Source organism: Typopeltis vanoorti, chromosome 6 (assembly GCF_054136105.1).
Source record: "Typopeltis vanoorti isolate ZY-2024b chromosome 6, IOZ_Tvanoo_1.0, whole genome shotgun sequence".
Lineage (NCBI taxonomy): Eukaryota > Metazoa > Arthropoda > Arachnida > Uropygi > Thelyphonidae > Typopeltis > Typopeltis vanoorti.
In genome coordinates, this window is record NC_143554.1 from 130,339,629 (window position 1) to 130,367,232 (window position 27,604).

Consider the following 27,604-nt stretch of genomic DNA (forward strand, 5'->3'; position numbering starts at 1 on the left):
AGAACTTTTCAGACCACCCACGTATTTAGTTTATTACGAACTTAAGTAACTTTAGTTTAAGCTAATGCTACATTTCAAAATTTAAACATTAATTCTGGATTTTCATAATTTATAATTTCATACTCTTCTAATTCTTTCTTTCATTGCCCATTATTGTTTATGTACTTTTTTATGTTGTCATTTCGTATATTTTATGTTTCTGCCAATCTCTTGTATTCTGTTGTCAATGCATAATTTTCTAGCATTTCATTTGTTCTGTCTCTTGTAATTTATTCTCACAAATTTTTTTCTTCTATTTCTGGTGATTTCTTTTGTGTTATTCGTGGCAACTTTGTTTGTTCTGTTTTCTCTCTTTTTTTCTTTTTCTTTTTTTTTTTTTTTGCAATTTTCATTCTTACATTGTTATAGTTACAATATTATATCCTGTGATTTCTTTTATTTCTCCCAATTTTCTTTGTTCTGTTTCCCATGGTTTCCTTTGTTTGCTATAGCAATCATCCATTGTACAGATTTGCAACTTTTGTGAGTGGGGTATGCACAAAAATAAATAACATATAAAAATAAAATGCTTGTTTAAAAATTGCTGAATTAAAACATGTTTCACAATCAAAAGTCCATTATAATGTATGGTACCTCGATTTTACTGTTTTATTTCTCAAAATCTAGTATTAAAACAATAATACATTGAACTATACAGCATAACACTGCACAACAATTCATTAAAAAAAAAAAAAGAACTGCATCAAATGATATACAATCCTATAACAACAGTTACTAAACCAACTCTAAATGTATTTATAGGCAGGATAGTTGGCCAAGTGGAAAGCAGATACAATGTAGGTTTGAATTCCACCCTCTGCATAGATGTTTGTGAATGTCTAAGTGGGAGATAAATTTCATTGCTCTGTATCAGACCCTGTGCTGCTTATTTTGAGACTAGAAGTAGCTTGAAAGAGGTCCATGCTTGGTTTCTAGAATAGAGTTTCTAGATTATGTTTTAGATAAACAATAATGCAAGCATGTATATATAATTAATAAAAAGAGTAAAAAATCCTTAGCCTACCCATGGCACTAATGTACTATAGGGTTCACGTTTCAAGGATGGGAGTCACAAAAAAAAAAAAAATTAAATAAATAAATAACAACAATAATAATAATCAATACCTGAATTGTTTATTGTGTCTGTCCTCCATTCTGGAAAACACTCCACTAAAATTTTTGCCAGGAGTTCTTTGAGATTTTTGTGAAAACTTTCTGGAAAAAGTGCAATAACCATCTCGTGAGTAGAACAGCCATGGAAAAGAACTGACTTAATAAGAGAACTTAATGATGTAACTAGCTGAAATATAAAAAAGATATATAAGAAGGGTTATATTATAGTATTTGAAAATTTTTTATAATGCATCCTTTATAAGATGCTATCATATACACTAACCTACTGCTGAGATAATATGATGAATAGGAACGTAAGACAGCATAACTAAGTAATAACAGAATAACTTATGTGATAATTTTTATCATAAATTACAAAGGATACAACCTTTGGCCTACCCTAGTGTTTATCAAGTTCCCTGCCATTGTGGGTTTTTATACTTTGGCAAAAATGGTAGATGCTGCAGATCTACCATAACTGAGATGTCCATTTATTGTGATACACATTGCAGTTATCTTATGATGAGAAAGAACAGTCTGGACTTTCCATCTCCACCAAACATCGAGTCTTTGGAAAAAATACTAAAGGCTCTTCACAAAAGGAGTTCTTTTTTAGAATCAGGCCTGGCTCGAGGCAGGGGTGAAATGGGTGAATGCCGCAGGTAGAAAAGTAAAAGGGTGGAAAACTTACGAAGAGTTTATCTTACAATTATACTGGAGGCAAAAAAAAAATTTAAAAAAAAAAAATTAAATTGGACATATCATATATTTCAAAAATATTAAATTTATATATACATATTTATAAAGATAATTATATTTTATTCTAATTATAAAAAGCTCCAAATAATTATTTTTATTTTGATAATCCCTGGGACAGAAACATTTATTCTCAATGAAATTGAGAATAAAATTTTCTCAATTTCATTGAGAAAATTTTATTCTCTTCTAAATATAATATTTTTATTTAAGAAACAAAATGAATCGGAAATTTTTATTTAGTAATTTAATATTTTAATATAAAAATTTGATATATTAATAAATAATATAAATATGAAACCGAAAGGCAGAAAAAAATCTCTTTTCGACCGAACGGTGGAAAAAAAAATCTTGCACACACTCAAAAATTTGCTCGGGCCGGTACTGCTTAGAATATTTATACAAAGAAAGTTGTCAAGCCTTTCTCCACTGACAAAATCTGAAAAGAAGTTATCCTTCTTACAGGAAATAGTTCATATGTTCAACCATGTTCAACAGTTTTTCTAAAGATATAATATTTATTTTAAAATTATGCAGTTAGGACCTTAATTATATTTTAGACTGTGCCACTATGTCATCTGGAGCGTGGCTCAGACATTTTCATTGTAAAGTTCTCCAGTTGTCTCTTCTGCCTGTTTAATTTAAAATTCATAACAAGAATTTTTATTACTAGAGCAAAAATTTTATAATAAATAAAAATTATCACATAAGTTATTTGAGAATGTCTAAGTGAAAAATGAATTTCATTCCATAGAGGCAATGAAATTCATTTTTCAGCTGAGATATATCATCAAAGATCACATACTAGAGTGATTTCAAAATCAATACACAAGTGGAAGAATTTATTATAATTAATAATGGAATCACATTCATTTAAATATCTTTATTTTGTAGAATTTTCAGCCATTTTTCAATATGATTATAGGAAAATAGAAAGGGGGTGCTTAAGGGTCAAAGCTATATAACTGAGAGGAGACCTCCACATAGCCTTTAAAGGAATGCAGAGAACTGACCAGGGCTTCTGACCTAATGTCCAATCCTCACCTTCTCATGGTGCACCCTGTTGGGTATCTACCTGGATACTGAACGAACGAGGATGGGCTGGCAATTTGGGATTTAGCCGACCAAATTGTAATTCTTATTGGCTTAAACCAAAATATAAAATGATGGTACAACATGACAAAATTTCATGCTGAGTGGGGCATCGTGGTTAGACGAGGCCCCCAGTTGTTTTCGCCAGGGAACCTGGGTGAACAGAGAAAAGTCAGCTACTGGAACAAATCTGAAAACACACCCCAACTCAACTTCACCAGAATTAAAGATCAGTACTATCAACATAAGAAGCCTGAATGGCAAAGAAATGGAGCTACCTGAGGAATTAGATAAGTACCAGATCGACATAATAGGGATGACTGAAAGAAAAAAAAAGACAAAAACTGGTGAGATCTCTCTGAGCAATAAATACAAAATGTTATATTCAGGCAATGAAATCAAGGAAAAGAAGGAGCAGCCATAGTATTCAACTAAATACGAGGCTAATCTTCTTGAATGGCAGGCAGTCTCAAGTAGAGTGATGTGGGCAAATACGAGAATGGGGAACTGGAAAATGAGACTTATTTGTGCCTATGGTCCCACAGAAGCTTCTACGAAGGAATTTTTTGAGCCTTTAGAAAAATCAACTGACACAATGAAAAAGGAAAAGTTGGTCCTTGTTGGGGATCTAAATAACAGAGTAGGAAATGATTGTGAGACATACAAAAATATTTTGGGAAAATTTGGAGAAAAGAGCAAAGCTAATAATAATGGCAAATATCTGTTTTATTTCTGCTCAGGACATGGACTGGTTATTACTAACACCATGTACCAACATAAAAATGTGCACAAATTCACATGCAGAGAAGAGGCTAGGAATAAGAAAAGTCTCATTGACTATGTTATTGTTGATAGTGATGTTTTCTTCTTGGTGCAGGACACCAGAGTGTACTGAGGATTTGAAATTGGAAGTGATCGCTATTTAGTCTTGAGCAGGATAAAATTGAATTTCATATTGAAAAGAATAACATGTAAGAAAGTTTTAAAGTGAATAAAAGTTGAGCAGCCCTCAGATGTGAAGTGTAGACTAAAATACACAAAGAATATTGAAGAAAAAATGAAAGAGTTTGAGAACAGCAACCAAACCTTGGCAATTCAGTGGCAAGCCTTGAAGAAAACACTGATTGATTCAGCCAGAGAGGCATGTGGTGAGGTTGTCTGCAAGGATAGAAAAATCAGAACTCCATGGTGGACACAGGAAGTTAAAGAAGAAAGCATATCAAAAGTTCTTGGCAAATAAGTCAGCTTGTGCTCTTAGAGAATACAGAGACAAATGTAAGATAGCTAAACACTGTGTAAAACTAGCTAAACAAAAGTCATGGGAGGACTTTGGCAAGAACATAGAAAATAAATATCAAAAAGGTAGTAAGATATTCTGGAGGTTGTTGAAGAAGCTTAGAAATAGAGGAAACAGTACTGTAAAAAGAGTTAGAGATGATAAAAGTGACATGAAAACGGGAGAAAAAGATATCCTTGAGTATGGAGTAATTACTTTGAAAAATTGCTAAATGAACCAAGCAGTGATAGCACAGTGGTAATAAACACTCAACAGGTATACAGTCAGGAATACATATCCATACTTAAATTATAAAAAGCCATTAAAGACTTGAAATGTGGAAAGGCAGTAGGAGTAGATGATATTCGACAAGAAATGCTGAAGTATGGTGGTATAAAAGTCTTACAGTGGCTGCACTACATATTCAGAAAGCCTGGACAGAGGGACGAATTCCCGATGATTGGAGTAGAGCTCTCATAGTACCCCTATATAAAAAGGGAAATAAAACTGAATGTGAGAATTATAGAGGTATTTCCTCCCTACTGAGTGTTCCTGGCAAGATTTATGCAAGTATACTTGAGAAACAGTTGAGAAGAATTGTGGAAGAAAAGCTTGGTGAAGAACAAGCTGGAGATTCAGGCCAAACAGAGGCTGTCAGGATCAGATCTTCACTTTACGACAAATAGTTGAGAAATCATGGGAATATAACAAAGATCTGTATTTAAGTGTTGTCGATCTGGAAAAGGCATATGACAAGGTGCCAAGAGAGAGAAGCTATTCAATACGCTACAGTTATACGGTGTCAATGAGGCATTATATCAAGCAATACTTAGTCTTTATTTGAGTTGTAAGTCAGCAGTTAGAATTGAAGGAAGTATAGGAAGATGGTTTAATGTTAAATCTGGTGTCAGACAAGGATGTACATTATCCTCTCTGTTATTCATTATCTATATGGATCATATTATGAAGGAAAGCTGTATTAAACGTGATATCAAAATTGGAGATGTTAATGTCAGCTCTTTGCTTTATGTTTACAATGTTATACTTCTAAATAAATCTTCTAAATAAACACATGAATGGTGAGCATTAGTCAGTATAACTTCCATATTTGAGAAAGTTTAAGACAATCATTTTTTGTTAAGGTTTTTGAATGTGAATGTGTGCTTTATACTTTCTTTTTATGGAAGAAAACTTTTATGAAAAACATAAGTAACACTTTGGTTTTATTCCATTGAATCCTGTGTTTTGTAGATAAAGTGTGGTTTGCTAAATCAGATTTATTGGGTTCTTTAAGTGAAATATATTCTTGATGTTCTTCAAGATTAATTTGTGCAAATCAGCCAGTCTGCCCATAATAACATAAGCTGCAAGAGAAAGGGAGTCTGTAAACTTGAGGATAAGAAAGAGAAGGATATTTGTCTTTTATTATTATTATTATATGGGCACATCCATGGAGTTCTAAAACTCATTGTCGGAGGCACAAACTATCAACACAATATCTATCATACCTCTCCTTGAAACCATTAACAGTAAAAAAACTCGCAACTAAGACAACCCACTCTATTCATTCACCACTCTCCAAGTTAAAAATCTAGTCCTCACATCCTTGCTAACCACATTCTTACCCAACTTCCATCAATGACCTCTTGTTCTGTCAGATGTGCATTATAGGAGTCACTATTTACACTGGTTTTGCCCTTTATTGAGAATTTCATCAGTTCAATATCCTTAGGGTTCCAAAAACTCCTTAGTGACCTAAAAGAGGTTACTTTCTCATGTAGCTCAATAAATCTCTTAAATATCTCTTGACTCCACCTAAAACACTGTGCTGAACCTCGGCACTACACAGCCATATGCAAAAACTCATTCTGCACCAATCCTCAGCTCTGCATGGCAGCAGTAGATAGAGAGTAGAAGTTTAGACTGCATACTGCTAAAGTATGCCAGGATAGCTCACAGGATAACTTGGTTATAGAAGAATACTCTAACAAGCAGAGATAAGGAAGTTATCATTCCTCTTTATAAAGCCTTCATATGACCACATCCAGATAACTATGCTCAAGTTTGGTCACCTGGGTTTCTTATGGATGAAGAAGTGGTGGGAATCCAGAAGCAAGTAACAAAGATTGTGAGTGTGGTCTATGGGATGCTCCATATGAGGACAGAATGAAGGTTTGTGAGTTGCAAAAATTGGGTAATAGGCAAAAAGGGTAGGGGGAGGATATGATAGAAACATTTAAGTTGCTTAAAGGATTCTACAGATTAATACAAAAGGAAAAAATTTCAGTACTTGGATAGAGAGGACAGGACAAGAGGTCATTCCTGGAAGTTAGGTAAGATTGTGGTTAGCAAGAGTGTGAGGACTAGATTTTTTTATTGGAAGTGATGAATGAATAGAATGGTTTCCTGGACTTTAATGGTTTCAAGGAGAGGTACAATAGATAATGTGTTGATGGTTCGAGCCTCCCACAATGAGTTTTAGGACTCCATGGAGGTGCCCATACAATAATAATATACAGACCATTTTCATCCCATATACTGGAAATCTTTCTATCAAGATTAGTCTTAGTAGAGAGCCATAATATCAGAGTAACTTACAAACCTCTAATTGTATTACAGAGGCTCTGTAGCACAAGTAAGTGGAAAGACAGTATAGCAAGCAGAACATTGTGCCCTTCAGTTGGAAAAGACCTGTGTTCAATTCTTGTCATGACAAGAGGGACCTTTGTATATATATATGGGCTTTTTTAACTGAAGGTGAGTTAGCCGATCTCATATGGAGGTAAAAGGGATTTTTCTTCCAAAAACTCAAGTTTATCATTCCAAATACAGGCAAATCAGTCATAAGAACTACAGACAAAAAATACTGTTGTTGGTGGTAGGTAGTGTAGATGATAGTAGTGTTATTGTGTTATAATAGGATAATTAAGTAGCAGGAGATATGGCAAGATATATGTAGTGAAGTAGAGTGTCCTCCTGTGATAAGTCCTTGGACTGCTGGGAGGTGTCACATTGTAATAATAAAAGTAATAATAAACCTATCCAAACTGTCTGTAGCATCCTCAGATCTCCAAAACATTGGTATTGGTTTACAGAATGCCATGTTCTTGTTATCAATATTATATAGATCAGACAAGCAGTTTGAAATCAGAAAGAAGGAACATTGTAAAAATATTATTACAGTTTTTTTTTGTACTTTATCTCAGACTAATCCAATCCTATCAGATCTTATCATGTCGACTGTGTCATTTATGTATACATTTTATTATTATGTTATTCCCCTTTAAACATATATCGCTATGTTGTTACACAAATTAATGAAGCTAAAATAAAATTTTATGATATTTACTTTAACCATTAATTTATGTACAAGAGATTATTAATCACAAGGAAACCTTTTTAAATGAACAATAATGGATTCAAACAGTTCATTCTCATATCCTATTCAACAAAAAATACATATTAATCTTACCAATAAAGTTTGACCATGCTACTGGCCAAGACATCTATAGACATCAAGGTTATCATGGATGCGAAGTGCATATTAAAATTGCAATACCATTGATATTACATTGAAATAAATGATGGATACAAAGCGCATGAGGATGCATATTTGACCCATAATGGCCGGTAAGGTGGTTAACATTCACCTCAACAAGTATAACCTTTATCATAATCAATAAGAATATATTAGAAAAAAAAAAAAAAAAATCAGGTGCATATTACTTTGAGTAGTCCAAGTCATTGGCGCACTCAGGATTTAATCTTGGAGGGGGCCAAGCGCTCAGGATTTAACCTTTGGGGGGAGGGGGGGTTTGAGTAGACGTTTTGCGAATACACACTACACATCACATGCGACCTATAACTGAGCATCTGCAGTGATCGCTAATTCATAAGTAGCACAAAACAAATAAAAAAAAATGAATTTTAATTAGGAAAAGATTTTTGGAAATTTTTCTAGTGTTTTTTCCTTTTCTTTGGGGGTGCCCGGGCCCCTTGGCGCCCCCCTCTGGGTGCGCCACTGGTCCAAGTGTAGTTCTACTTGCCTGAGCTTTCACGATGAATGCCATTTATCACTTCAGCATACATTTATCACACAGTTCCTTATTCTTAGACGGTAATTAAAGAAAGTTTATTTAACTTAATGCCATAGAGTAACAAATTGCCAACTCCTTTACTTCCTTTCCCTCAGTTTCTTTGTCTTTTCAATGACGACCTTCCTTTCCCTTCTGTTTCTTCATCTTTTCAATGATGACCTTCCTTTCCCCCGTTTCTTCATCTTATCGACAAACTATTCCATTTATGAACAACAGTGCCGACAAACTTCTGTCCTTTCGACATATCAACTTCTGTCTTTTTTGAGGACGACGACTAAACACAGTTCCTCCAGAATGTCGACTCTTTTCTCCCTTTTCTTCCTCCTTTTTTTGACAACAAGCAAATGCCCTCTTACATTACAAGTTTTAAAGCTTATGTGCATGTTTGTTTTTCCGAGATTTTTATCAAGAATACATTACACACATATTACAGCTTCCACATCACATGACAATTTAAATATGTGAGATTTTACAATATCTCAGCAATGCAGCATACAAAAGAGAAAAAAGTCATACTTGTACTTCACTCCTCTACCACAAATCATATCTTAAACTTCCTTTTATGTTGAATCAAAGAAATTACTGCTGTCATTCACTCGCATGACTCTCTCTCAACTGAAATCAAGGCTTAATCATCTTAAACGATGCCTGGAAATCTCATCAGATCACTTGACATACTTGAATTTCATTTTTTGAACAGTCACCTCCAAACATTTTAAGACATACGACACACATGTTTAACACTCATGTGTTTAACTTAGAAGTAACAGTTATAAAAGAAGTTACAATTTTACTAATCAGCCATATTATGCTAAGCAACTTTGTTATTAAATAAAATATTCTCTAATGATCCATTATTACATAAGTTTCATATACTGTGTATGCATATATGTGTTAACTGCTTATTTGTACCATATAAAATATTTTGTTTTAAACATTTTGATTCTGATGAAGCCAGTCATCTGTATTATAATAAACTTATTTTAAACATACCACAAAGTCTCTATCATAGCGATATTTTATTTCTACCAGTTTTGTTAAAGATGAATGGTATAACTTACCTTGACTGCATCCTGCTGTTCTATTCCCAAAGACTCTGCAGTCTGTTTAACCAGAGGGCCAGGAGGAGAGTTATTCCTGTGTACAAAGGCATCTTTACAAAGATCAACAACCTGTTGCTTAGCAGAAGCCTAAAATCAAAAAATTACAAATTATTTAAAGAATACACTATGATTCAACTAATTGTTAATCTATATTACATTTAGTTGGAAAGTGGTTAGTGTATCAGCCAGGTATGAAAACAGCAAGTTGAAAATGAGAGCAGAGATGATCAATGGTATGATGGCAGAACTTGATGAGATAGAATTGTGCAATTTGTGAACTTACAGAGCAAACTTGACAGAGAGAGAGATCATTCAAATGTCCCATTTGAATGATCATTCAAATAGGACAGCAATCATTCAAATGGGACATTTGAATGATTGCTGTTTGGCAAGAGGAAGAGAGAGAGACAGAATACACAGAAATTGGATAAAGTGAGTGTAGATAGCAATCACAGAAACTGGGAAGCATGACAAGCAAGCTGTGGAAGGTGGATTCAAGGATGAACAAATGATTATGGCAGGATAAAATAGGATGCAGTAGACGGAAGAAGAAAATGAGAATACTCAGAGCGCAGGCAGGTGGAGAGAAGTGTAGTGTAGAGAAAAACTGAGGTACGTGAGAAGTAGGTTGTGGAAGGTGGATATAAGCATTAGTGACTATAGCAGGACAGAGTAATAGTATACGTAGGGCCGGCCTTCTCTATAAAGGGGCCAGAGTGCAAGAAACCTTTTGGGGCCCTAAAATAGTTTTCAAAGGTAAAAATTAAACAATTAGAAATAAACATATTGTAAAACCTCTTACCTGCAAATGATTTTGGCATAGGAAAACAAATAAAAACACATTCGAAATATAACAGGTTAACATAACATTTACTGAACACTAAACAAAAGTACTAAATTATTAAAATAAATAAATATTTAACACAAACAAAAGTAACCTGGCTTACCAACTAGCACACAAAAACTATTTACAATTAATTATTGTTTAAAGTAATAATAAAAAATTAATTTAAGCACATAAAAAAATAAATAGGTTTATTTAGGAGCTTAGTTTTACTAACACATATATTGCTTAATATGTATTTATTTATATATGTGATTTTTTTTTTTGCTATGTCATTAATCATTTCCAAAAAGTTACAATTTTTGCCAATTTCCTTTTCGATGCTTAATATAGCAAGAGCAAGTGCATTTAAGCATTGACCGAAGATAATTCTTTATCAATTTTAATTTGCTAAAAGAACACTCTGCACTTGCTATAGTAACTGGTAACGTAAAGAAAACTTTCAATACAGTTAGCACATTTGGAAATAGTTCATTATAATAATTATTTAATATATATTGCAATGTCTTGCGCGTTATTTACATTTTTTTGGTCCAAGATCAATTCCCGTAACAAATCAATTTCCTGGATTGTCTTCATTTACATCTTTACTATAATATTTTACAAAATCCCTTGGACGGTTTTCTAGTTCATTTTTTTCTACTGTTTTTATATCAGTGATTAATTTAAAATAAGAAATAACATTGGGTATATTTTTAAATCTCTCATCTATTTGTACAATAACAGTATCAATCACAACATTGAAAAAGTGACATCTAAATTCCTCTACCGGGTTTAGTAAAACTTCATCTTCTGCTAGTTCGGAAAATAATCTTTTTCTTTTTCGAATTCTTTTTTCAGGGAAGTCTTCGGAAATATTCAAGTTTTGTGCTATCATTTTTGCATCGTCTAAAAATGTGTTAAATTTTGATCTTAAATTTTGGATTTCATTTTTAATTTTATTCATTAAATTAAAAGCAGAGTCAAGAACAATTGTTTTTGCTTGAAATAGTTTGTTGATGCTATTAATTTTTGACAATATTGTAAACCACACCGATAAGCTTAAAATAAATGGCATTTCTTGTAATGAATCTAGTAGACTTTTAGCTTTGGATACTGCCTGTGTTATCGTTAACTGCACTAATAAATTCTTCCATTGCATTATAAGTTTGTTCAAACTGTGTATACACTGCTTTGACTGCATCTATTTTGGCTTCTGATCGAGTATCACATAATGGTTTAAGCATAATATTTAAATGCTTTTGTGTAATTTCCCATCTTTTTGTAGATGCAGAAAATTCTGATATATACTACTGGAAGCAACATCACAAATTATCAAATTAAAAGAACTGATAAGCAAGGTACATAAATTGCATGAGGGTTTAAACTAATTATTCTAGATTGTACGCCTTTATCTGTTCCCTTCATATTGCTACCGTTATCGTATGCTTGCCCTCTACAATTCATAATATCTAAATCAAGCTCACCTATTCTTTTTAAAAGCGAATTTGCTAGTCCTTCACCAGTTACTTCAATAAATCCAATAAGTGACTCATTTATAATTAATTTTTTGTCTACAAAATTTACATATCTAATAATTATTGAAGTTTGTTCCTTGTGAGAAATATCAGGAGTACAATCTATTTGGATACTGTAATATATGGCTGCTTTTATATCGTCTTTAATTTTATTAAGGACTTCATTACCTAATGCGGCAATAATTTCCTCTTGAAATCTATGTGCCAAATGATGCACAATTCTTTTTTTCGCATTTTTAATTCTGTTTACATGATCCATTAGCACAGGATCATATTTACTTAATAATTCTATTAAACTTAAAACATTTCCATTATTCGGCGTTCCTATTGTTTTATGGGATCCTCGAAATGACAGATTATTACTTGCAAAAAATAGAATTACATCTACAATTCTTTGGAACAGTAATTTTAGACGTTCCATTTCTTTATTTATATTAATTTGATTTGTTCTGTCAACAGTCAAACATAAATTAAGCCTTTTTAATAATTCTTGCCAAGCAATAAAATAATTAAAGTGACCAATAGAAAGCTCATGATCTCGAATTACAGATGACAGTTGTCTCCATTTATTAAAACCATATATAAATCGTGTTGATTGATCTTTTCCTCTTATTCTTTTGGAAAATAATACACAACAAAAGCAAAATACTGAGTCTTGAGCTTTTGAGTAAACTAACCAGCTGCGAAGCTGAGTTTCACCATTTGGCATTTTTTTTAAATAGTACGATGTAGAAAATGATCGACCTTCCACATTCTTAATGAATGCGTCTTGATGATGTTGTTTAGGTCCGGTTTTAACACAAAATAATCTAAATTTATTAGTTATAATATTTGGCCACAAACCTGGATCATTTATATTCACTTGATCACCATCGTTATTATTGTTTTCATCGTTATTTGCTGTATCCAAAACGTTTGTATAATCACACGCGTGTTTTTCGACGAATCCCACAGTTTCTACATTTTCGTTGAAAAGTTGTGTAGCTTGTTTGGAGTTTTCTTCTTCAGTTGAAATTTGAATCACAACTGCTGAAGTCATAGCAATTTTGTTGGCAGATTTATTTTGTAGCCATGAAAACAAATCTACTTGTGACTTTGAGATTTTGCTTTTCTTCTTTTTTCTTTTCTTTGACACCCAGAGGGATACTTTCTTGGAATGGACATTATGGGTTAGGCTTTGCCTGTCGAATAAGTAAATAATATTAAATATTAATAAATTAAAGACTTAATTCGGTATGTTAGTCAAGTAAATAATTGTTTAATATCTGACATGTTTCACTGACTATCTGTCAGCATTTTCAGGGATACACTGGTAAGCAATGGAAAGTAACAAAAACTAGGAAACTAACCGACATTTCTAAAAATTATATAAAGTTATCACTGTATGTGATACAATACGCGTGTCGCAAGTACAATGTTTATTTGTTGAGATATTTGTTGTAATTTTCATGCAAGTTCATTTCTTTTTAGTTAAATTATCTAATTAGAGTTTTCCATATATCTGGTAGGATTAGGCCTTGATTCTTATTTAAGTTACCTGTTGAACGGGTGACTGTAGCAGCTTCTTTGAATGTTCTGGAATGGTAGTTCTCTTCTATGTAGGGCATATAACTCACATCCCATTCAATATTATGGTGGTAGAGGCGAAGTGGGAAGAAAGTCCTGATATATCTTGTCTGTTATTCCTTACATAGGCTATGTGTTCTTTCTTTCTTGTTTCAAAACTTCTAGATGTCTGTCCGATGTAATTGATGCCACATGAAAACTCAAGAGTAATTGTAGAAAGGATGGCTATCTTTCGGGGATCTTATAAACTTTTGAATGGTCTCCATATGTTTGAAGGTTACTCTGATATTATATGGTTTTAGAAGAGCTAATTTTTTCGATATGGTACTAACAAATGGAATTGTTATAGAGCTGATGTATTGGGTTTCATCTCGTTGTTTTTGTGGTATGTCATTGAAGAGAATCGTGTTGATGAGTCTTGTAGGGCCATTTAGGGATAGATCTCTGGATATTTTCATTAATTCTTCTTGTAAGTCGCCAGGGTCTGTGGTACACTGTATAGCTCTTTTTTTAAGCATATGGATAATGCTGAGTTTCTGGGATATATGGTGAGACGAGTCGAAATGGAGGTAGTGTCCAGTGTTGATAGGTTTTCTACATACCAACAGGTTGATGCTATTGTCAGTTTGTTTCTTAATAAGGACGTCTAGGAATGGAAGGTTATTATATTTTTCTAGTTCCAATGTGAACTTGATAGTGTTATGGAAGCAATTAATTTTGTTTAGATAATCCATTAATTCTTCTTTTTTGTGATTCCAAATGATGAAGATGTTGTCAACCTACCTAAACCATGTAGTTGGTTCAGGGGTAATTTGGGATAAAATTTGAGTTTCCAAATTTTCTAAGAATAGGTCAGCACAAGAAGGAGAGAGAAAGAGAGGGCTACCCATGGCTAATCCAGTGAGTTGTTTGTAGTAGGTTTTTTGCCATGTAAAATAATTAGAAGTTAAACAATGCTTGAACAACTTGGTGATGTTTGGTGGGAACAAGTTTTCTAAGATGTCGATGATTTCTGAAACTGGAATATATTTGTGAATAGAGATGTGACATCCAGGCTAGCCATAATATTATCTTCAGAGATATGGGTGTTTTTTAATTTCTCTAAGAAATGTTGGGAGTCCTTGATAGAAGAATCCATGTTGTGAATGTTCCTGTAACATTTTGGCTAGATATTTTGATAGTTTGTAAGTAAATGCTGACAGATATTAGTCAGTGAAACATGTCGGATATTAAACAATTATTTACTTGACTAACATACCGAATTAAGTTTTTAATTTATTAATACTAGTGATTCAAGAAAAAAGGTCATAATATTAAATATTTTTATCCCATGATTAACAAAAAGTTAAATATGTACAGAGTTTTTACAATATTACAAAATTTTAGAAACACTAAAGGCATGTGTTTATTTTTTTCATTGGTTTACTTCAGTAAATCAGTTTCACCCTTATCTATCACTATTAACTGAGTTGAAATTAATGTAGTTGAGACCTAATTACGTGCAGACAACACTTCATAATCCTGAATATTGATAATACATTTCACATAGCTTTAAAAATAACTTACCGTATTTATTGGAATATAATTGGTCCTCGCGTATAACTCTCACCCCTGATTTTACTTTGCAAAAAAAAGAAATTGAAAAGTTTTGCGTAACCTCGCACAGAAAAAAAAGTTTAATCACGTTCACCTCATGGCAATAGTTACTCGCTTCCCATGGCAAACCATGCGCCCTCCATACTAACCAATATGTCTGCAGATGCAAGTAAAAGCAGGTCGTTTTATTGTATCACTGAATAAGGTACAAACATTTGCAGTCTGTGTAATATATTTCTCAACAAATAGTGCAATTAGAAACAGCTGGGATAAAAATGGCACTAACTAATGAATCTCATGTCCCTTCCACCAAAAACTATGCTATTTAGCCACAAGCAAAATCATATGCTGCACTGGCAAACACTAAAAACTAGATGTGTGGGAGTCTGTTCCCCCCCAGTTCAAATGCAGAGCAACAATAAAAATCAACAGAAAGTGTTAAAATTCGTAAACGCGTTAAAGCTAGGAAATATGTAATGAATATTGTTATGGCACTTTCAGGTATTGAATTTGGTTGAAGAGAATTAGCATTTCAATTCAAAATTTGTCTACTGACTTTTATCTATGACTCGCACGATCTTTTGTTAATACCGCACCAATCATATGCACATATATTTACTGGCCTAGTGCAATGGCTGTCTGTTCATTAGTCATTCGTGAAGGATTGTTCATTAAGTATCTCAAGTCTTGTAAATTACTGCTAATTTTTGCTTGAAATAATGGGAAAGCAGATGTGCTATTTGGGTAGGATGCACACAAGGAAACTGTTCTCTGTGCAGGAAATAGCAATTGTAATATATGCGGGATTTTACGAAAAAACTGAAAACTTTAGTTTCCGAAAATCAATGTAAAGGAAATTTGCTTTTATATCTAATAAGTTAAACATATTAATTGACAATAAATACTTCCAATCCATATTTTAATGGCTTACGATTTAATAAAATCCAAATACACTTTAGAAAATGGATACGCTCTTTACGAAACATGAAAATATATATCAAATGATGGTAAAAGAGTCACGCCATGTCTGGATGTCTGACGAATAATGCAACAACTGAACTGGACAAAACTTGTACATCAGTATATCGCGGAGATATATCGATGGCTTGGAAATAGGATGTTTGTTTCCAATTTTCTTATTACTTATTATTATAAAACAGTTGGTAGAGTTTAATTAATTATTGCATTTTTATTTGGTATAGCTGTACTTAATAAAATTGCATTATATTATATTAAGTTAAAATATGTGTCAGCGAAGATGTTTGAAATGGATTTTTTTATTTAATTATTTTTTAAGATGAGCCTTGGGTTGCGTGCGGGAAAAAAAGTCATTGGCATGCCACGTTTAGCAGGCATGTTAAGGGTTGTCTACCCCTGCTCTAGACTAACCATATATAAAGAATATAATAAATATTTTTTCAACGGTTTCGATACCGAGCCAAATGGTATAAATGTGTAACAGGTTAGAAAAAAACTAATGATGAATCAGGCATTTTAGGGTAGAAACGAAATCATGTTTGTTAATTTTTATACACTGTATAAACACATCAAAAGGGTTAAGCAAAAACCCTAATATAATAGAGAAACACAGCGATATTATTATTACCGGGGGCCCTAAAATCCTGTCGATGAAATCCCTTTAGTTATAAGCAAAATTAGAAGAAAAAAATAAAATAAAATAAAAAATACGTTTCCACAAATGTGTACCAATTGTGCCCACTCGATCGTGGGGCCCAGGTGCATTGCACCCATCGCACCGCCCGAGATGGCCAGCCCTGAGTATACAAGTCAGGAATACTTCCCAAAAATTGGGAAACATTAATTATCAGAAATACCACCTTATATCCTAGGCCACCTACAAATGCCCACCACCTAGATAGGACTTTAGAGTCGCCCACGTATTTCACTTAGTATTGTATTGTAACTGTGTTGTTGCAAAAGTTATTTGTAATCCCTGAAGATGTCTCAATGACTAAATATTGGAAGCATTAAAATCAGTTTTAATCCTTTCCAAGTGCTGTATACATTCCATTAAACCTCCAACATGACATCAGTGACACTGAATGAGGTATGATAGATACTATGTGAATAATCTCCTATTATAAGGCTTCCAACTCCATGAAGATACCTATATAATAATAAAAGTTTCCAATTAATAATTTAATGGAAGTGCAGATTCTACTCAAAAATTAATCCCTTTCAAGTAAGGGAAGGATAATTAAACAGTTACTTAACAACTCTGTTCAAATTAATGTAATTCTAGCACAAGCAGCTATGCATCATGAATGTTAACAACATGAGTAAAACAATTTTTGATTCATCATCACTCTACCAATCAATGAAAACATACTATAGCAATAGATCATCTGTGTATTTTTAACAACTTGTGGCCTGCATTACTTTCTTCATGACGCATAAACATATAATTTAAAATTTCACTTCTAAGTTTAAAGATTTAGATAATTTACGCAAAAAAATAAGTAAAAGAAAGAGGCAAGAATAATATATTTTTCAGGCAATGACCTTAAACTGTACTTTCACTGAAATCAGTAATCCATTTATATCCTATTCCCCTTTTTCACCTAGTTTCTAAACTAACTTTAGATTACTTCAATCTATCTTCTCAGTCACTATTCCACAATTATGGTTTTAATTAAATGTCATAATGTGAACTATGTTCTGTTAATCATATTAGTAACTCAGGTCCTGAGTATGCTTATTAGTCTCCCCTCAGGTCTTCTTCAGATGCCAAAAAAAAAACTTCTAAGGGGCTCAGCTAAAGATTCAAGCAGATTGGTTAGTTGGCTGTTTGGAATTACAGCTGAAGCAACTAAGACTATGAGGCCAGTGTGTTATGTCTGTTAATTGTGTATATCCCTCCAGCCAGTTTGACTATTTTATGGGATGAATAACCAGAATTTCTGGAAGGGAAAAACCATTCCATCTCTATATGAGATGGCTCATTAGTCTTCTGAATGCTCTGTTAATGCCTCTTGCATGAATTGTAGCAAATATCCTCTGATTACAAAAGTAAAGGATTGCTGCAATCATTAGAAGCAAGTCTGTACCATCATTACCATCATCAGCCATTTTATGTCCACTGCTGGATGAAGGCCTTCCCCAAAGTCATTCATTTATCCATTCATTCAAGTCTGTACAATCATCAAAAGAAACCTATTGAATTAATATTATTATTATTATTGAGAGAGACCTCCAGGGAGTCAGAGACTCATCGAGGGAGGCCATATACTACACACATCAGCTATCATACTTATTCTTGAATTCATTCACACTGATTGCACCCAAAACATCCAAAGCAATCCATTCTAATCATGCACCACCCTCTGAGAGAAAAATCTAGCCCTCACACCCTTCTTAGCAGACTTCTTTCTCAGCTTCCAAGGATGCCCTCTCGTTCTTCCCCCACCCTCCATAAATTGAAAAATTCCATCAATTGAAATCTTGTATGATCCTTTCAGAAGTTTGTAAGTCTTAATCATATCACCCCTCTTTCTCCCATTTGCAGTCTACAAATTCTCAATCTGTCTTCTTAATCAGTATTCCACAATCTTGATATCATTAACACTCTCCTTTGTACCCTCTCCAATATATCAGAATCACAACAGAAACCAGGAGACCCAGACCTGCACACAATAGTCCAAGTGAGGTCTTATCAAGGCCTTGTAAAGAGGCAAAATAACATCCATATCTTTACATATGAACGTAAGCATTGCAATTATCTTTCGAGTTGTATTTGCAATTTTTGCCACATGGCCCCTAAACTTCAACTTCCTATTAACACTCCAAGATCCCTAGGATCATTGGTTTCTTCTAGCCTAATCCCACCAATATAATACGACATTGGATATCTAATCATGCTGAAGTGAATGACTTTACATTTACTCACATTGAACTGACACCCATTTTCCCATGCCCACAATTCCAGCCTATTCAAATCATTCTGGAAGTATTGCATATCAGCAGCATTCCTGATTACCTACCTATCTTTGCATCATCAGCAAATAGCTGTATGTCGCTTGTCAAATCCTTCCCAATATCATTAACGTACAGATTGAATAACAGTGTGCCAAGCACTGATCCTTGACCACTAGTTACCTTAAACCTTGCACACTCAGATCCCCCATATACCACTTTTTGATATCTGTCAGTCAGCCATCCTCTTATCCATGCTAATATTGTATAACACAAATCCATTTTTCTCAAATTTATGGAACAGTCTACCATGCTGTATTCTGTCAAAAGCCTTAGCAAAATCCAAAAGTATCATGGTGTATCCATTCCTCTTGTCTAGTTCAATGGTAACTTTGTTATAGAATGTGAGCAAGTTGCTAAGACATGACCTTCCCTTAGTAAACCCATGTTGTTCATTGCAAAGTAGAGATTCACTGTCAACCCATTTCTGGATGCGAGCCCTAACCAATTTTTCCAAAATCTTCACCACCACTCCTGAGATACTAATTGGTCAATAGTTGGATACATCGGTCTTTGCACGACCCTTGTGCAATGGAATTACAATACATTCCTGCGGAATCTTCCCTGTTCTGAGACTCTTATTAAACAGCCTGGTCAAAGGAATGGCCAGTTCATCTGAAAACTCTTTTAGCACCCATACTGATATTCCATCAGTCCCTATTGCTGAATTCTTATTCAATTTGTGCAACAGCTCTAAAACCTCGGCCTCACACACCTGCATGTCCTCATCTAGTGAAGAGGTAACAGTGAGCTTAATGTTGCGTTCACCAGGTTGATAGCTTTTAACAAAATGGGCACTCATTAACTGAACAACCTCTTCTGCATCTGTAACCTTCACGTGGATTTATAAGAATTATTCTTTCATATTCATTCTTTCACTTGCAGCATATCGATAGAATTTTTGAGGATTGTTTTTAGCACACAGAGCCAGTTTCTTTTCATACTCGGACTTTGCTTTACGTACAAAAGTTGCGACTATTCTAGCCTGCTTTTTATAATGTTCATAACGGACGTCATCCTTATGTAAACAGTATTCCTTCCACATCATCCTTTTCTCACGAATCTCATGCTTAATAAGATTACACATCCATTTGACTTTTATTCTATTTATTCTTCAAGCTCTCGGGACACATTCTGATATCGCATCATTTAAGTATTGTTTAAATGCTTCCCATGCACTGTCGATATTCTTTCCATCCAGCAACCAATCCCATTCCACTGAACTCAGTATACTCCTCAGTTGGTCATAATTTCCTGCTTTGTTGTTCAGCATGTAACCTTTTCTGAATGAAACATTCATAAACTTAGTCACTTCCCAAGTGAGTACCGCATGATCACTATCACCAACCAAAGGCAGAATAGTTACATCTTTAACTGAAACACCCTCTGACACTATAATCAAATCTAAAACTCTTTGCCCTCGAGTTCCTTCTATCACATGCTGCTTGAGGAAGTTGTCCCACGACAGCTCAATAAATGCATTTTCATTCATCGCATGAGATTCTGCTACCCAATCAATATTTGGATAATTAAAGTCTCCCATTATGATTACTCTTTTCGTGCTCATCTTTTCTATTTGGTGATGCATTTATAATATGCATTAATATGACAATTATAAATAATTATGATATCAATGCCATTTAGAGATGAAGATTGCTACTTTACTCAGTAAAGTAGCAATCTTCACATTAGGCACATAACCAACATCACTGGAAGTTATTATTATTTACAGCATCTCAATGGAGTCCGGAGACTCATTGTGGGAGACCCAAATCAACCATCATACACACAAATCCTATCATACCTCTCCTTGAATCCAATCACCATCAGGGAATACACAACCAATTCTGGCAATCCATTCCACTCACTCTTCACACAAAAAATCTGGTCCACACATCCCTACTGCCACACTCTTACACAGCTTCTACATATGGGCCCCTAGTTCTCCGACTATTTATTATATATTAAAAATTTATTTTTAATTTATAAATTAGTTTCTATCATGTCCCCTCTTTTCTGCCTATCAACTAAACTTTGTAACCAAAAACCTTCAACTCCTTGTAGGGAGTATTCCACAGCCCTGTCACCAACTTGGTCATTCGTCTGAATCTTTTCGCCCACCTCCAGATCCCAAAGAAACCCAGGTGACCAAATCTGTGCATTGGTAGTCAAGATGTGGCCGAATCATAGCCTTATAAAGAGGGATAATAACTTTCATTTTAAAAATTATGGACTTTACAACATGTTATAAATAACTATTTTAATTTCCCAACTTTTCACTCTTCATATTAAGGTCATCATCTGGAGTATATGCAAATATATAAGGACAAAAAAAGCTGAGTTGCATTTCACATAGTATGCTAATGAGATAATGATTTGATCAACAGTTATTCTACTGGCATGACCTCTAGTGAAAATATAATATAAAAAAAAGGATAAAATGAATTAATTTTATATTTTTTTCCTATTATAATTTCACTAGAGCTCATGCCAGTAGAATAACCGTTGATCAAATCGTTGTCTCTTACTATTGCTCTCCCCAGTTTTGCATTGTTTGTTGATGCTGAATTTTGCCTCTTAAAATCTTTCCTTATGTCATTGATTTACAAATTAAAGAGTAGTGGCCCTAGTACTGAACCCTGAGGTGCTCCACTAGTCACCATCATTCTCCTAGACTTCACTCCACCCTATACTACTCTCTGGTGTCTGTCCCTCAGCCATCTCCCTATACATGCTACTAGCCTCATATCCATTCCCATCCTCTCCAGTTTTTGTAATAGTTTTCCATGTGGTAAACTATCAAATTAAATAACAAATTAAATTAAAGTAACATTCTATCAAATGCCTTGGCAAAGTCGAGCAGCATCATGGTGTAGCCATTACCTTTATCCAATTCTCATCATCACGAACCATGGGCTCACTGCCCGTTGATGTCTGCCTGTTTCACTATCTTCTTCCACCTTTCTTTGTCCAGTGCATAGTGTCGCAGTTTTTGTATACCCATTCCACACCAGTCTTTTATATCATCTATCCATTCTCTGTATCGTCTACCTCTTCTGTTTAAACCATCCAAAATACCAAACATAAATGTCTTTATCTTCCGGTCCTCACTCATTCTACAAATGTGTCCAAATAATTGCAGCTTCCGTTTTATAATCTTCTGCATTAGATTCTATTTTGGTTGTATCTTCTGATAGAGCTCTTCATTGGTGATTTTCTGTACCCATCCTATTCTTAGAATCTTCCTGTAACAAGTTCTTTCAAATGCCAAAATTCTTTTTCTTGATTCCTTATTTATTACCCACATTTCAGATCCGTACAGTATACCGCTGAAGATGCATGTTTCCAATACTCTTAGTTTTGTTTGCAGACTGATCACTTTACTTTTCCAGATGTTATCCATGGCCTTCAGATTTGTTCTTCCCTTTGCAATCCTGATCTTCATTTCTTTTTTACAGTCCAAGTCATATGTCAGTTTACATCCCAAATATGTGAATTGTTCTACATTTTCTATATCAGTTCCATCCAGTTGTATCTTTTGTTTCATGTTCTTCTCACCAAATACTATTGTCTTTGATTTTTCCAAGTTCATAACAAGTCCAAATCTCTTCCCTTCCTCATTTAACAGTTTCAATGTTTTTTGTAGTTCTCTTTCGTCTTCTTCATTAATAACAATGTCATCTGCATATCTCAGATTGTTAATTCTCATTCCATGTACAGATATTCCTTTGGCATCTTCCTTCAATTTGTCCATTGCTCTTTCTAAATGTGCAATGAAAATGATTGGTGATATTGGGTCTCCCTGTCTAGCAACTCTGCTTTTAAACCATTTCCCCAAATCATCACCTATTCTAAATGCTGCAACTGCATTCTTATACACATCTTTTAATATAGCTATTAGTTTTTTTATCAATTCCATAGGATTCCAGAACTGCTAATGTCACTTTCTGGTCAATACTATCAAATGCTTTCTGAAAATCAACAAAGCAAGTATATATGTTTTTGTTTTTTCTCCTAGCTTTCTCTGCTATTAACCTCATTGTCAAAATCTGTTGAATTGTAGTTGTCCTTCCTAAATCCTGCTTGCTCGTCTGCAAGGTATGCTTCCAATTGTGTTCTCAATCTTTCTGTCAATATGATCATCATCACTTTACCAAGGTGACTTATCAAGGCAATTGTTCTATAATTTTTACATTCTAGCTTATTTCCTTTCTTGTATAATGTTACTAATATTGATTTCACCCACTCCTCTGGCATTTTCCCTTCTTTCCATACCATATTACATAGTTGGTGCATTTCTGTAACCATACTTTCACCACCATATTTAATCATTTCTCCAGTAATGTTATCGTTACCAGGACTCTTGTTGTGTTTTAGCCGTCCTACTGCATTTTCTACCTCTCCTCTTAAAATGTCCATATCATGCTCATTACCTGGTGGTGATATCTGCTTTAATTCTTCAGTCAGTTTCCCCAATGCTATCTGAATCTAGTTTGTCTTCATATAACTCACTACAGTATCTTGTCCACCGCTGTACAATTTTTTCTTTATTCATCAATACTTTGCCCTTTTCATCTTTAATTGTGGTCTGTTTTGGTTGCCACTTTCTATTAATGGTTCTGATAATTTTGTATACCTCCCTTGTTTTATGCTCTCCATAGTACTGTTCTATATTGTTGCATTGGGCTTCTAACCATTTCATCTTATCCATTCTGACTGCTTTTTTCACCTCATTACACTTTCTTCTATATTGCTCTTCTATTTGTTCTGATGTATCCCTTCTTATCTTCAACATTCTTTTCTCCTGTACTAACTTCAGTGTTTCTTGTGTAATGCATTTCTTCTTATCCAATTCTGCTGTCACTTTATTATAAAATGTGAATAAATTACTAAGACAGGACCTACCTTTTACAAAGCCCACTATTGAGTACCACATCCCTATCTGCCCACTGTTGTATTTTACCTTTCACCAACTTTTCCAATACATTAACAACCACTCCCAATATATTAATTTGTTTGGCTACCTCTGCCTTGGAGCCACCTTTATGCAATGATACTATCTTACCCTCTTCCCACTTCTAAGTTCTAAGTTAACTCATCCAAACTGTCATCCACTATAACATTAAAATATAGAAATAATTTCATGATTTTTATATATATATATAAACTTTTGCATGAAAAAGTGTCATGTATCAAAAGTATGATAAAGATCACAACCACCAAAGGAAGGAGGGAGGTACACTTGGCATAAATATTTAATTTTTTTGGTATTAAGAGTCTGTCAACTTGAAGGTGAGCTAGCCAATCTCATAAACAGGTAGTAGGTTTTTTTCTCCAAGAAACTGGGGTTTTCATCCAGAGAAACTGAAAATCAATCAGAAAATACTGACAGTAGGTATCCTCCGGCAATAAGTCTTCGGACTCCTGAGGTGTCACGAATAATAATAATAATTAACTTACATAAATAGTGTGTATAGTGTGTAGTGGGTGGTAGATTGTGCAGTGTTGACAATGGACGTGCGACATCATTGTCAACACTGCAAAATTTGTTTTTTTTTTACCACATGATTTGACCTTTTTTCTTACTCATTTCAAGTGAATAATTACTACCTTTTAATCCAACTGGACAGTAAATAGACTTTGGGTCTAAAAGTACATATTTTATTTAGAAGATAAAATTGTTTGCTTACTTTCAATAATAAATTTAAAGCTTCAAAATCAGTTTGCTCCGTATTTGTCATCCCAACTGGATAATTGTTGATCTAAAAAAATGTTCCGTGCAAAAACCAAAGACAGAGATTTATATATCAAATAGATACCTGCGTAAAGTCTTCGTACATGAAAGAAGGCGTGTTCCTAAAACACCTATCAATTATGATTGTTACTTATGGAACTGTGCACAAACCAAATTACGATAATAAATTCCACGATGTTTTCTATTTATGTATGTTCACGTATTTCATTTTAGAATGCTTCTTTCTCAATTTCATGTAATAAAAGCATATGTTGAAAATAATGTCATAATATTTTCATTCATTTTTTAGTGATTTCGCACTGCGTTTGGTTGTAAAATAATAGTAGGTGAGATAAAAATAATAATAATAATAAAACAATAAAAACAAAATAAGGAATTTTGTCGAAACTGAAGTAATAATTAGAAAGGGATTTTTATGGACAAGGCAAAAAAAATCGTCGCTAGAGGGAGAGAGAGAAAAAAAAAAGAATTTTCCCCCTCTCTCCGAATTTGATTCATTGATAACTTCGGCTCACAATCATTGATGGTTTAACACGTTCATTGCCAATCACGCGATATCGCGCGATGCGAGTTCTCACCAAGCGGCCGATCACGCGTTATCGCGTTGACGTCGCTAACTAAATAAAAAAATTTTAAAAAATTTGGCCACCACACGAAATTCCAATTTTCAGCTTGGCAATGAAAGTGTTAAAGAAACGAGACAGGCTACCCAACTGTCTTCAAAAAGATAGAACTAAAGGTGCTCCGCCTACTCCCTTTGGAAAATAAAAGGCATTAGAGGATTGTTTTCTTTGTTTTTTTTTACTCCATACTTAAATTCAAAAACATTCTCATTGAACAAGTCAGTAGAGCACCCAGAGGTCCAAGGGCCCCCCCCCAAAAAAAAGAAAAAAAAACACTAGAAAATTTTTCAAAACTCTTTCCCTAATTAAAATTCATTTTTTTAAATTTATGTTGTGTCCTGAATTAGCGATCATTGCAGATGCTCAGTCTAGGTTGTATAAGATGCGTAGTGTGTATTCTCAAATTCGTTTACTCGACTCTCCCCCCCCCCCCAAGATTAATTCCTGAGTGCGCTACTGACGACAGTAACTTAGAAATGGCAGAAGACTAATAATATGAAAAAGGATATGAAAGAACTGATGAGAAAGATGACGCAGGTTGGCCTTTCTACATTGCATAATATCTGCAATTATAGATAACATGCTAAACTTATCAATAAGAAGAAATTTCAACAGCAGCCTTTCCCATTCATAACGTACAGATATGAGACTTCAAGTGTAAACTATACGAATACTGTATCGGAATAACTCAATGCGAGATTGTATATATAGATTCAACAAAGCGTCAAAAATGCAGAGATTATCAAACTTGAGCACAAAAATAAATTTTAAAAAAATAAGAAGGATATATATAGACAATTTAACATTCCAAAGTACAGGATTAATACTGTGCACTGTCCTGGATATTTCACCAGGATGTCCAGATGACCATCAACGTGATAGAAGTACGCGATGATAATGAAAAAAAAAAAAAAATAAATAAATAAAAATAAAATAAAATAAAAATTTTAAAAAAATTGACCAAAACTTTGAGAAGGAGAAAGGTGTGATATTGGAAGTACTAGAAACCCTGCGATTACATTATTGGAGAGATACTAAATGGCATGGGTTCACCATAGTAATCACACATGAAAAACTGAAAACCTAGAGCATCAAAATCGAACTTTAAAATATTTCATAAAGTAATAATAAGGTACTTAAACTCAAAGTGGAAATTAATCATGGATTTGATTAAATTTCATTTCATTCGCCATTCTTATACGAAATTTTTTTGTTGCCAATCCGCAGCGAGCGGAAAAGTTGGAAGTCATTAAGAGACATGAAAATGGAGCTAGTAATACAGTGATTGTGCATGACCTGGGATACAGCGAATCTACAGTTTGAAATATATTAAATAAAAACAAATAATACAAATAACGAGGAAAAGTTGCTACTGCTTTAAGCATGCAGATCACCAGAAATAGAAACCATTTATAATTGAGATGGAGCGTCTTCATATCACTCTGGAATGAGGATTATAACCAAAAAAAAAAAGAAAAGAATATCTCTCAACACAGGGAATATTCAAGCAAAAACTCGCAATATTTTTACCTCATTAAAAAAAAAAATAATATAAAAAAAAAAAAACAGCGAGACCAAATTTCACGAGGAATGTGAAAGCTTTAATGCGAGTTTATATGATAGTTTGACAGTTCGAAAATCGAACTGGACTGCATGACGTAAGAATAACTTTGGAATCTGATGATCAGCAAATTTTCAACGTCGACGAATTTTATCTCTTTTGGAAGCGTATGCGAACAAAAACTTTTCTAGTTAACACTGAAGCATCTCAACCAGGATACAAAGTATCTAAAGATCGTCTTACGCTTTTATTAGGAGGCAATGCAAAAGGTGACTTGAAACTCAAGCCTATGTTAGTTTATCGTGTTCAAAATCCAAGATCTCATATTATTGAAGAAATCAGCACAATTGAAAAGAACTTGAATTTAATGAACAAGATAATGAAGATGTGGGAAACTTGTTCAATTCCCATTCAGAACATTTAAGCGAGAATGATCTCCTTCAACTAGAAGAACAGCGTGCATATGAAGAAGATAAGGAGTGCGAACAAGAAGAGAATGTTACGACTAAGAAGCTAACTACAAAAGAACTTGAGCTAGTTTTCAATCACACTGAGTATGCTAAGGAAATTTTGTTTGATGCTGATCCTGATATGGAACGAAGCTTCGAAGTCCGTCGAAATCTTGATAAAGCGATCGGCAGCTGTTCCAAATTTCATGACAAGATGAAAAAGT

At 33.8% G+C, this 27,604-nt stretch overlaps 1 protein-coding gene across 2 annotated transcripts in view; it reads right to left on the reverse strand.

The window, feature by feature from the left end:
- LOC150105944 (COMM domain-containing protein 9-like) overlaps positions 1-24,918 on the reverse strand; it is a 37,182-nt gene extending 12,264 nt beyond the window's left edge. Inside the window, exons 1-3 of one of the 2 annotated variants that reach the window (XM_090394426.1) lie at positions 24,812-24,918; positions 9,435-9,563; positions 1,165-1,339 (exon numbers count right to left, since the gene is read on the reverse strand). In XM_090394426.1, the coding sequence (XP_090250552.1) occupies positions 1,165-1,339; positions 9,435-9,563; positions 24,812-24,832 (325 nt within the window). In that variant the 5' untranslated portion in view covers positions 24,833-24,918. Of the gene's footprint in view, positions 1-1,164; positions 1,340-9,434; positions 9,564-24,682 lie in introns of both variants that reach the window. The other variant, XM_090394425.1, reaches the window with a different exon arrangement.
- Positions 24,919-27,604: the final 2,686 nt, after the last annotated feature.